This window comes from Cryptotermes secundus, unplaced genomic scaffold (genome assembly GCF_002891405.2).
Source record: "Cryptotermes secundus unplaced genomic scaffold, Csec_1.0 scaffold2615, whole genome shotgun sequence".
In the NCBI taxonomy this organism is placed as follows: domain Eukaryota; kingdom Metazoa; phylum Arthropoda; class Insecta; order Blattodea; family Kalotermitidae; genus Cryptotermes; species Cryptotermes secundus.
In genome coordinates this window covers 19533-32686 of record NW_019745139.1, presented here as the reverse complement: position 1 = coordinate 32686, position 13154 = coordinate 19533, and the positions used below count along the sequence as shown (strand labels likewise).

Below are 13154 nucleotides of genomic sequence, written 5' to 3'. Positions count from 1 at the left end.
TAAAGATAGACCAAAAACAAGTGGAGAATGTGAAATGTTTTAAATATTTGGGTAGCTTGTTAACAGATGATGGAAGGTGTACTTGTGAAATTAAATCCAGGATTGCCATGGCAAAAGCTGCATTTAGCAAGAAGAAGAATCTTTTTACCAGCAAATTGGACTTAAATTTGAGGAAGAAACTAGTGAAATGCTACATTTGGAGCATAGCTCTGTATGGGGCTGAAACATGGACACTTAGGGCAGTAGATCAGAAACATCTGGAAAGTTTCGAAATGTGGTGTTGGAGAAGAATGGAGAAGATCAGTTGGACCGATTATGTGAGAAATGAAGAAGTGTTAATTAGAGTCAGTGAGCAGAGGAATATCCTACATGAAATAAGAAAACGGAAGGCTAATTGGATTGGTCATGTTTTACGCAGAAACTGCCTTCTAAAAGAAGCTATCGAAGGAAAGATAGAGGGGCGGATAGAAGTGACAAGAAGACGAGGAAGAAGACATAAGAGGATGCTGGATGACCTTGGGGACAGAAGAGGGTACTGTCATTTGAAGGAGAAAGCTCTAGATCACATTAAGTGCAGGAATTGTTTTGGAAGAGACTGTGGACCTGTCATCTGACAGATTACTGATGATGATGATATATGATTTGGATAAATACAGTGGGTATACCCTTTTTGATGATTAACTTATACATATGTAACTCACCATGACAAGAAAGTGGAAAAGATTTCAGCTCCATTATCACATCAGGAATGGATGATGGTTGCAGATGTTTCACTAAATAAAACTTCAATGCCCTGAGAAACTGCTTGTCATCTCTTTTGTTTTGCTCCACCTTCACAAATAATCCAAGTTTCTTAATATGTGGTTCCCACACACAGCAACTTTGTTCTATGCATCTGTTAGTTGCTACAACTCGCTCTACATGATTCAAGCTCACTTTATGACCAAACCGCTTTATAATATTGTCCTTACGTCCAAGATAGATCATCATCCTGCTGCTACCATCAATCTACAACATTCAGTACCAAGGCAATTAAAATTTAGCATAATAATGCTCTCACACTTATGACACATTAAAACAAATGTTATACCCAAAACATTACAAGATCTGTACTACTGGGCTTGGGTCATGTTCATATTCTGAATATAAAGCAATTAGCACAGAGGTTACATGCCTGACTTACACATATTTGGCCAGGAACTGACTATTAGGATGTACTTTTTGTTTAGCTCCAATTATTCAAGTAATCTACTGGGTTAATCCGTCCGTCCATCTATTTATGTTCTACAGCCATTTGTTGGGCCTTGCGCACTTTTCAGTTTCTTAATCCTATACACAGTCTGTAGGACTCCTTGGATGAGGGATCAGCCCATCACAAGGCCTCTACCTAAACACAGAATACACGCAGACAGGTACCTATGCCTCAAGTGAGATTTGAATCCTCAACCCATGTTGAAGTGGGTGAAGACTCTTCATGCCTTAGACTGCACAGCCACTTGATCAGCTACTGGGTTAATACTTCAAATAAAAAATGACACAACCATTCCCACACACAGTCTTCTGATTCACAATTCAAAATCACATTCATGTATCCATTACATACAGTCTCAGCACTGTAATATAATAAAATAACTATCTTCACAGACCAGAGTCCTTCTTAAGAAACTGATAGTCACTCAGCTAGCTAAAGATTCCCTGCTTTCAATAAGATTGAGAGTCCGCAAAACAGCCTATGACTGGCCCTTGTTCAAATGAATCTGTTTCACATCCTTACTTCCTACTTACTCTCCATTTTAATATTAACCTTCCACAGCTACAAACTCAGTTTTCCTTCATGTTTTCCAACTAAAATTGGGCATGAACTGCTCACTGCCCACATAGAGGCTGTTCCCTGTCCACTTCACTGTCTACAATTTGATTACTCTAATAAAATTTTGTGAGGAGTACAAATAAAATAACTTAATAACGAGTCAGTATATTTATAGCAGTTTGCACTTGTCTGTTCTGTGAAAATGATTTGCATGTGATATGTTTTCAGCATTCAATATACCAATGTGGTGCAAACAGCAAAACAGATATTATAAACGTCTGTGTATAATAAATAGCACTAATGACCAAGTAAGATGGCTCTGACAGTAACAACTTCTGATTTGTATTTAAGAGGTGTCCAGTTTGAAATTCAGCTTGAACACAAACTGTCCTAGCTGTCTGTCCCTCCAAGTGAATGCTGGGATTGTACCATGAAAAAGACAAAGACTGCTTCCTTCCATATCTTTTTCAGTTCATTTACTGATCACCCCACTATTTGATGCTAGACAATATGATTTACCAACAGCATTGTTAAATAAACCATAAATTAATAATAATAACATTAATGGAAATGTCAATATTATGTTCTGGTAATCTGAAGCAGCCAACCTCTGCATCATTAAATTACTGGAAATTAATAAGCGATGAAAACAAAAGACATTAATGTTTGAGATTTGACGTTCTCATAGTAGTAGCTATAAAAATTACTGTTTCCTGGCATGTTACACAGCTTAGTTTGGTATAAAGGTACTAATGTTCCTCTGAAACACTGGTACCTACCCACCAAAACTACATGGCATCACAACACAAAAATCATAATTTTCAAATGACATTAAGGCAATCATCACGGGATTTCAAAGTATGTCTGGCATCTCTGAACTCTATGTGGAAGGTAAGAGTTCAGTAACAATAATATTCAATATATAGTCAACTCTCGATTATCCAGGATAATGGTGGGGATGGAAATCACGATTAATCGAAAACCCGGTTAATACAAATTTTATTAAAAGTAGTACTGTAATACTGTACCTTCATAATACTATAGGCCTACCTGTATTTAAATTTATTCAACCTCATTTTTATGTCATCTCATGGCCTATTTAATACTTTTTTTACATTACACTGAAATATGAATTAGTTATTTCAATCACAGTCTTCAACAACAGCCAAGATTTTTTTACGAATATTCACACTTAACACTTAAAAAAAATTAATATTGTCATTTACTTTTTTGCAGCATTTTCCTTTTTCTGTTGAATACTTAACACAACACACTTCCTTTTACACCCTGATATTTTGCTAACGCACTTGAAGATCGATACAAAGATACTAATTGGGGCGATGTATCTCTCCTTGAAACTTTCCACAAATCCTTGCATTCTTTCATCCCTAACCTAGAACATTGGTTAAGCAAAACGGGACCAAAGAATGCAGAGCTCGGTTCACACTAGTGCGAAAATAGTGTTACAACTCGCCATGTGAAACAAAAGTGAATGAATATTAAACAACACATAAGCCTCAAAAAAGCCTCAGTAGCCCCGGTTAAGCCGCAAACCAGTTAATCCGCCACCGGATAATCGAGAGTTGACTGTATAATCTGCTGAAGTACAGGCAATATACATATATATAATTTTCTGAAGTAAGGTATGAGGCACAAGGCCTGTATACTTACTTTCACAATATCACCAGTTGCTCTGTAAACAGGAAACTGCAAGTTCTGAACAGTTTCACTGTCAACAAGACAAACCCTATCCATGCTACCTTAAAAAGAAATAACAGATTAGTGAATCAACTTTTTCCGATACCTGTAATTCACAATCTTTGAATAACAGGTTACTGTAATACTTCTTGTAAAGCCAAGACAAAATCCAATGGAGTAAAAATATTTTCCAATTGTGTTCTTTGCTATTTTTCATACCTCATGAGCTCTTATGTTCATTTACTGCAGAAATAAATCTATCATTGAACTGCTAACTGCCCTACACACTAAGGAGCTGGAAATTATTTATCTTTGTCATATTCTACATAACCCATTGCCAAAAAATATTCCAAACTAAAGTTATACACCTTTCTGCATTGGCACCCATGGACGAAATTAGATGTGAGTTCAATAATTTGGCACGGAAATGCCATGGAATGAGACAACAGTTGGGAGACCTAAGCGCAGAAGAGAGGACAATAATACATGGGCCATAAGCTAGTAATGCCTTCCACTCTTTTAGCTCAGTCAGTATAATGACTAGGCTTTGAGCTGCATGACAAAAAATTCTGGGTTAAATTCCCAACAGACACAAGAGATTTCTCTCTTCTCTACAGAGTGAAGACTGGCTCTGCAACCCATGGAGCCTTGTATCAACTAGGTACCAGGAGAGCTAGCCCCAGGGGTAATGTGGTCAGAGAGTGATGCTGACCACTCACATCCATCTACTGTTGAGTTTAAGAATGCACGAAACTATACCTCCGTTCTCACACAAACCTTCATGGCATGGGACAATATGTCACTGTCATATTACATAAGTCTTAAAGAAATAAAGTGTAAAGAATACACTCTGCTCCAGATGAGGTCCAATGGCAGAATTGTATGCAAATGGTAATGAACTTCAAAATTCCATAAAAGCAAGGATTTGCTAAGTAACTACCAACTTTCCAAAGAGACCCTGCACTACATACTTAATGATATCCCAAGTCTCCACTGAATGTAGTAGCAAAATGCATCCATTTTTATTACATTCTTCATGAAAGTTTAATAACAGTTACCAGAAATCTATTTAATAAGGTGCTTTAAAACATATTCAAGGTAAAAAGTAGAGCTGTCCATGTGCTTACTTAATTAAGTGCCATGCTATGAAGATGTATAGGGAGGCAGAGGGATAGCTCCACCATTCTTGACCTCAACACTACACTGAAGTGAGTGCTTCAAAATGTGTATGCTGAAGAAGAAACACACATTCAATGTAATAACATAGATGGTATGTCTTCTTTTGATTAATATATGGTACTTTAAAAATCAGGATGTGTGCAGAAGTTATGTCTAATTTTGGAGGGTAAATTTCTTCCTGCCTCTGACACAATAATGAGAAAACATATCCATTACAAATAATCCCATCACAAATGCATACTTCATTGACTGCACAGTTGAGAATACACAAATATTTAAATGGAGAAGACAGTCACACCCCCCTCCTGATGTCACTGGTAACTACTTCACCACATCTCATTCAATCTGAGGATCTAAGCAGCTGACACAGAACTGCAAGATAACTGAATAAACAAACAAACATGTACTCACCTATATACAATTCTCCTTCTCCAGTAAAAACTTCTTCACCTGATTCATCCTTGACAGCAAGCAATGTCTGAGACAATGCATTCCCTAATGGCACAGGATCCTGCTGGCTTGGAGCATGTGTGCCACAGTCATTATGATCAAATGATTTGGCTACATCTGGAATCACTACTTTATGCACTGTTGCCCAGCATGAAACTTCAGTAATGCCATATACATTGAAAATCTCTGTCTTGTTTTGTTTCGATTTCCACTGTTCCAGCACCTGTACTGAAGGGCATGGCTCACCTCCAAGCACCAAAACACGTAACGAAGATCTCTCACACAGAAGTGTGCTTTGCATCTCTTCCAAAGACCATCGCATAACAAATGATGGAGTCGCTTCAAGAACCGTTACTCTGTGTTCAACCTCAGAAAACAATACCTTTAGCAGGAGGCATGGTGATGACTTCACAGCGTTTGTCACTATAAGAAGTAATGCTCCAGCAGACAGAGCTAGAAACATTTCTATAATGCTTGGGTCAAATGTGAAAGGTGAAGCAAGAAATATCACATCACTTGATCTCACAGAGAGAACAGACCTGAAAGATAACATCATGAAACGGTTCAGTTTCTACAGTGCATTACTGCCTGCAGCAACATATTTTAGATTTCACTGGGGGGAGGGGCATTACAATTAACTAAAACTACATACTTCTGGGCTGTGACACTGTATAGTATTGTAGGTGAAAGCAATGTTTCAGACTAATATGCTGCCTCAATGTTAAGGGCTGAAGACGGTAGGCTGATGATATTATTGGCTCATACAGAAAAGCTCCAAGGAAGGTGGTCACTCAAATCTACATGAAGGGGTGGGGAGGCAGAAACTAGTCCAGCCCAACGGGTTGCAGCTGGAGACAGCATGTTCCTCTAAAATACTGGTATTCACCTACAGCATCATGTCAGACTACCAAAATATGCAGTCACAACCATGAAAACATCAAAACTTATATTTTCATTATGTGGATTCACAAATCAACCATTTCTATGACAAAAATACTGGTCCCTTCTTTGTCAGATCTTTCTTTTTTAACACCTCTCTATAATAAATAAATAAATAAATAAAGTATAGAATATACTGCCTACATAACAATAATCAGTATTCAAAACAAAGAAGACACTACTGCATCAACATTTGCTTTTATTATGTTTATTAGAGACGCAACATGTTTCGACCCTTTCACGGGTCATCTTCAGGCGTACAATGCACCAGTCTGAGCTGTTGAGTTGCAATCAATTGTCACTTTATTCTTCAAAAAAGTAAGGACCAACGATCTCCTGATCTATTGGTTTGTGACTATTTTTGGCTGAGGCACTATGCTACAAACTGGAAGGTCATGGGTTAAAGTCCCAATGAGGTCACTGAATTTTTTTCAATTGACCTAATCCTTCCAGCTGCACTATGGCCCTGGGGTCAACTCAGCCTCTAGTGGAAATGAGTACCAGGAATTAATTAAATAATTTTCCTGGGGAGTAAAGCACGGCTGGCACATAAGGCTGACAAGCTTACCGCCATCTTTGAGCTAATTGTCTAGATCAGGGATCTCCAAACTTTTCGAAACGCGGGCCACATTAGGTAATTCAGCACTTTCAATGGGCCAGATAAAATGAGAAATTAATAACTCCAGGTATGAGTTTTATTGAAAGCACAGAATTTCATAAACTAAATACAAAGTACATGAGAATAAATTATTGTATATTAATGACAACAGACAGCAGCAGCAAATGCTCATATTTTCATCACAAATTATAATAAAACAATTAATGTGAATGATGGAACTCTTTGCATTCTTAAAATCTGATTAAATTGAGGTTCAGATTTTTAAACGCTATCACAAGTAGCGACTTTAAATGTTCATCAGATAAATTTGCTCTGTATTTCGACTTGATGTACTTCATCTGGTAAAAAGTTTGTTCACATAGATCTGTCGTCCAAAAATGGAGATAAATTTACAAGCAAATTTCTTTAAATTTGGAAATTGCTCAGAGTTCAGAAATTTATAAAATTCGATCAAATTTCCTTCCTTGTATTTGTCTTTAATGATAATTTTCCTGAAGTTCAATAATTTCCATTTGAATTTGACTTGGGACATCTGCAGCATCACAGTCAAACGGATTTTGAAACAACTGAGCGCTGGAATCCACATCAGCAAACTGCTTCCAAAATTGTTCTTTCAAATCTGAAATGACTAAATTTGCAAACGAGGAAGGAAATTCTGCTTCACCTTTTTTTATGCAACTCTGCACAGTATAGCATATCAACAAAGTTACAATTTTTCACTTGGCTTTCCAGAAGTATCAACTTTGCTCTGAATGCCTTGATAAGTGCAAATAAATCACAGACTAAGTTATTTTCACCCTGCAACTTTAAATTCAAATGGTTCATATGGTTCACCAGATCAGCAAAAAATGCTAATTTCCAAAGCCACTCGGTATCTGATAAAAGTGGTTCATGATGGTTTTTCTTGGTAAAAAATATATCAATTTCATTTCTGAGCTGAAAGAAGTGAGAAAGAACCTTTCCACAGCTAAGCCATCGAACTGCAGTATATGTCAGGTCACTAAGCTCGGAATCACATTTACCTGTACTCATTGGAAAATTAGTAGTTCAATTGGCGCATTTCTGCACAATTCTTTTGCAGGCTGGATGTGGCCCGCGGGCCGTAGTTTGGAGACCCTTGGTCTAGATAATGTGGGCCCCTCAACACCTCACAACGCTATGGGCCTTCATGGCCTGGTACAGGTATAGCTTTACTTTTTTAACTTTTACCTCAAGGCAAGAGTGTACACGAACAGATCAGTAACAATCCAATAGCTGTAATTCTCCATTCATCAAGAAATCACAGCTATTCAGGAAGACATGTTGGAGAAAGCGATGCAGAATTTTGAGGAGAGGCTCCAAATGTGTGTCCAGCAAAGACATAATCTCACTGACATTATTTTCCGTACATAGTGTAAGTTAAAAATGCATTAAAATACCTTCTTTTTTGTGTAATTAAAAAGGTTTTATCTTAAAAATCAACAAAGTTATTCTTATGTGAAAAACATGTGTTTCCTTTGCTCCACCCTGTATAATCAGTCACTGTAACAACCATAAGGACCAACATAATATAGTTAAATCTGACTAAGGGTAGGGGCTGGGCCACACCATACCTCAAGTGGTTAGTCGCTGGCTTCCCACCGCGGTGGCCCGGGTTCGATCCCAGGTCTGGTCAAGTGGGATTTGTGGTGGAGAAAGTGGCACTGGGGGCATGTTTCCTCTGAGTACTTCGGTTCCCCCTGCCAATCTTCATTCCACCAAATGCTCCACAATCACCCTCACCTATCATCTGGGGCTGGTACAATAGGCCAGAAGTGGCCGCAGTACAAGGGCCTTAGTCCCAACCCACTAGCAATAAAAAAAAGGGTAAGGGCTGTACAGTCAAATCACCAGGCTAACTACATAGTACAGTATGTACAGAATAATAAAACTTTAGTTCAGGTCAATTATCAAGCAAATTAACAATTATAAAAAATGTTTCATGAAAATGGTATTTACAATCACCTCTCAAGACAAACGCTGCAATTTGAAGAAAATTATACTGAAAGCTGGTACACAAATGCTCTGTAGATGCATAAACTGTTATTTTCCTATATTCAGTTATACAATGAACTGCTTGAAAATTCATGCTGCATGCAACTCGCCTTGCCTAAACTATGTATTTGCTTTACAATGCCATTATTTACTTACTGGAGGCTCTGGATGTTGGGCACAATGCATCTATGAGGTACTCTAACTATCTTGGGGTATCCAGTTGTGCCTGAAGTCTGGATAGTGTAAGCCATTTTCCACTCATATGGGCTGTGCATAGCTTCAGTACATGATGTTTGTATAATATCACTTTCCCAAAGTGCTATGGTACATCCATGAACTGATATTTCTTTGCGTAATGTCCAGTGATGATGCTGAACATGTGATTCAGAAAAAATCCAACGAATATTCATGTCTTTCACTATACTTAGATTTCTATCTCGATTCTCTAGATTCAAATATGTGAATGCTGAACCATTACGGAGGATCCTACGGAGTGACAGTAAGGGTTCCATTAATACAGACTCATCATATGATGCTAATTTTATTACAAGAAAATAAAATCATACACATCCACACTCATTGGTTGTCTGGTCCATTCAAACATTATCTTTAACATGGTGCACTATGTACAAATTTATGCATAGAAAAATAAAACTGTAAATAATAAAATACTGCTCTAAGTGTGCCAAAATTAATCATATATTATCACTGTTTCTGCTTGCGTTACATACGATATTTAGGTACATATTCTTTTATGGCACACAAGTACTCTAACATGGTGAAGACAAATACCCATTTCTACAATTCTACATGAATTTGAAGCTTTTTGTAACTTATGTTACATTTAATGTACATAAATGATTCTGTTGGATGAATGGAAATTATAGCCGCACGCTAACCTCCAACTGAGCATCAGCTAATCAAAAATATGCCTACTAAGCATGTTTTAGAGTAAGAAACTACTGCAGTGCTTTTTTGTAACATTTTCAGTTCCATAAGTGGATGTCTTTACAAATGTGTCTTCCTAGTTAACGAAATCCTCAAGGTGAAGGTACATGTAAATAACAAAGGAATGTATGTATCCTATAAACACCACACAATAATTACTATTAAATCATCGGTAACTAACTCCATGGAGCAGAGTCCTTCTTGAGAAACTAACAACCACTCAGCCACACAACAAATTTGCAGCCCTTTACAGAACCCAAAGGTTCATTACCATGTTCACAAAAGCCTGCCACTGGTTTCTTTGAATTGAATTGAATTTATTTACATTCTATAAATCCTAAGCAGGTTAGTACCTTTGGATACAGAACAAGTCAAAAGGTTACATACATAAGTACAGGCAATTTTAGCTTAAAAATTAATATAACTTAATTTTACATCATTCTCTATTTACACTGAAGTATTCATCTAAAGAGTAAAAGGAATGAGCATGTAGATAATTCTTTAACTCGATTTAAACTTTTTAGTATCATTGCCCACGTTTTTAATACTTTGTGGAAGATTGTTGAACACTTTCATGCCAGTAAAGTAGACTCCTTTTTGATATACTGATAAAGTTGATGAGGGTAGGTGGAAGTTATATTTTTGTCTAGTATTCATGTTATAGACATCAGAATTTAATTTGAATTTATCTATCTTGGGCCAGACAAATCAAGTCCAAGGCCACGTGTAACATTTTATAACAAACTTTTCTGGTGACGAGTTCTTAACCCCAAAGTCAATAAAGTAGCTGGAGGGCCACCCACTGTCGGCTGTACGTGACTGCCTACTCAGTACATTCACTGCTACCTTCACTATCTGAAGGCCGTCCCTTCTAACAGGCAACTGGGGGCACGCCATACGGTGGCGATAAGGGACCCACTTAACAAGGGATCAAATCAGTTTGACGTGTTAAATTCACGAAACTACAAAACTGTGACACAAGCCACTAAGACTGTGGTTCAGTAGTTCGGACACTGTAACTGTACATCAACCTCCATTCTTAAAAAAATTGTTGAAAACATTAAAAACTGTTAGAAAATGAAATAAACAGCAATCTTCTTACCCAAGAAACACTGTCGGCAAATAGAAAGCCTGATCCACCCAAACACCAACAAACGTACACTTCACATCAAATTCTATCAGAGTTTCATAAATTTTTTCACATTCCCTCAACACATCTCTATATGAAGCAACAGCTGTGCATGTAGCCGTCTTAAAACAAACTGCTGGGTTGGTGGGATACTTTTGCGCTGAAGATTCAAATAAGTCATACAAACTTACATGCTTCATTTCGCTACCTCGTTTTCCAATCTCTTCCTACCAAACACCGCCACTAGCCCCACAACCCAAGACAATCGAATAAGACAAACTACGCACTCCTAATTCACGGAATACTAAAGCCGGGCGATCACCAAAGAAACTGCAACCGCAACGCAACCGTGATTTCCGAGAGAAATCGTCGAATTCAAGCGGGTGCACGCTGAGGAAACTTACGTACGATTAGTTGCTCACATCTTCTCAAACTTCTCAAATGAGTATGTTTACCCGCCAAGTTCGTGCAATTCTCTTCTGCAATGTCAGATAATAATGTTGTACCTGTAATGATGTGATGGTTGAGACGGCGTAAGAGAAGGCAGGATGAAAGGAAACATTGGGTGCATAAGTTATTTCGCGACAATTTATACCCAGGTGCTTACATTGTTTTGAAAGGATTTAATCGGGATCCAGAATTGTTCAAATCATTTTACAGAATGAGCATTGAAAGTTGTTTTTTTTTTTGTGGATCTTGTAGGGCCTCAAATTCGAAGACAATATACAAATTTTTGGCCAGCTGTGACAGCAGAACCACAGGAAATATTTTAATTTTGTATATTCTAATTCTTATTGTTATATTGGGATTTTGGACTTATCCATCGTCCTGGTTTTTAAGATAACTAATAAAAACACGACGTTTCGGAAACCGGATCTGTTTCCGTCCTCAGGTGAATGAAAACACCTATCCTGTTGGGTCCGTTAGAAAGAGCTAGCCTCAAACATTGGACGATTGATTGAGTGATTGAGGCTAGCTCTTTCTAACGGACCCAACAGGATAGGTGTTTTCATTCACCTGAGGACGGAAACAGATCCGGTTTCCGAAACGTCGTGTTTTTATTAGTTATCTTAAAAACCAGGACGATGGATAAGTCCAAAATCCCAATATAACAATAAGAATTAGAATATACAAAATTAAAATATTTCCTGTGGTTCTGCTGTCACAGCTGGCCAAAAATTTGTATATTGTCTTCGAATTTGAGGCCCTACAAGATCCACAAAAAAAAAAACAACTTTCAATGCTCATTCTGTAAAATGATTTGAACAATTCTGGATCCCGATTAAATCCTTTCAAAACAATGTAAGCACCTGGGTATAAATTGTCGCGAAATAACTTATGCACCCAATGTTTCCTTTCATCCTGCCTTCTCTTACGCCGTCTCAACCATCACATCATTACAGGTACAACATTATTATCTGACATTGCAGAANCCCTCTTCTGTAGTCTAAAGATATGGATGCAGAGGGGTGAATTACCCCAGAAAATTAGGCCATATGTCATAATAGAATGAAAATATGAAAAATATACTGATCTCATTGATTCTAAAGACATATAGGGTTTAATAGCCATAACTGCATAGAAAGCTGAACCCAGTTTGGACATGAGCCAGTCAATGTGTCATTTTCATGATAGGGTATTACCTATCATCAAACCGAGGAACTTAATATCAACAGTTGTAGCAATTTGACTGTTACTATAAATGATAGGTATGTCCATTGTAATACTATTCTTGGTTGAGAAATGCATAAAGTACGTTTTATTGAGATTCAATGTCAGTAAGTTAGCCTTAAACCATTCATTTATATTTTTCAATATTAAATTTAGTTCATTTTCATACTCAATACGATTAGAGTTCTTAACAATAATACTGGTATCATCCACGAAGAGAATAGGTATTGATTTACTCTTTATAATATTTGGCAGATCATTAATGTATATCAAAAACAATAAGGGACCTAAGATTGATCCTTGGGGAACACCATTGATAATCTTACCCCAACCTGAGTGAGTGCACTTCTTATTAGTTACAACTCTTTGATGTCTACCATGAAGGTAGGACTCCAGTAACGCATTAGCTTTTCCTACTATTCCATAAAATTTCAATTTAGATAATAGAACATCATGATTAACACAATCAAAGGCTTTATTTAGGTTACAAAAAATGCCTCCATTTTATTATTTTATTATTCAAGGCCTTTAATATTTCATTAATTAAATTATATGAAGCGAGTTCTGTGGATGAATCACATCTGAAACCATATTGGTGGTTGGATAATATACTGTTATCCTTTATGTGATGGAGCAATCTTACAAATATAACCTTTTCAATAACTTTTGAAAAGGATGTAAGTAATGATATAGGTCTA

At 37.1% G+C, this 13154-nt stretch overlaps 1 protein-coding gene across 4 annotated transcripts in view; it reads right to left on the bottom strand.

The window, feature by feature from the left end:
- LOC111875079 (beta-alanine-activating enzyme) overlaps positions 1 to 11461 on the bottom strand; it is a 34900-nt gene extending 23439 nt beyond the window's left edge. Inside the window, exons 1-5 of one of the 4 annotated variants that reach the window (XM_033755714.1) lie at positions 10759 to 11461; positions 8865 to 9194; positions 5099 to 5676; positions 3482 to 3570; positions 702 to 1008 (exon numbers count right to left, since the gene is read on the bottom strand). In XM_033755714.1, the coding sequence (XP_033611605.1) occupies positions 702 to 1008; positions 3482 to 3570; positions 5099 to 5676; positions 8865 to 9194; positions 10759 to 10985 (1531 nt within the window). In that variant the 5' untranslated portion in view covers positions 10986 to 11461. The remainder of the gene's footprint in view (positions 1 to 701; positions 1009 to 3481; positions 3571 to 5098; positions 5677 to 8864; positions 9195 to 10758) is intronic. The other 3 variants (XM_033755715.1, XM_033755716.1, XM_033755717.1) reach the window with 3 other exon arrangements.
- Positions 11462 to 13154: the final 1693 nt, after the last annotated feature.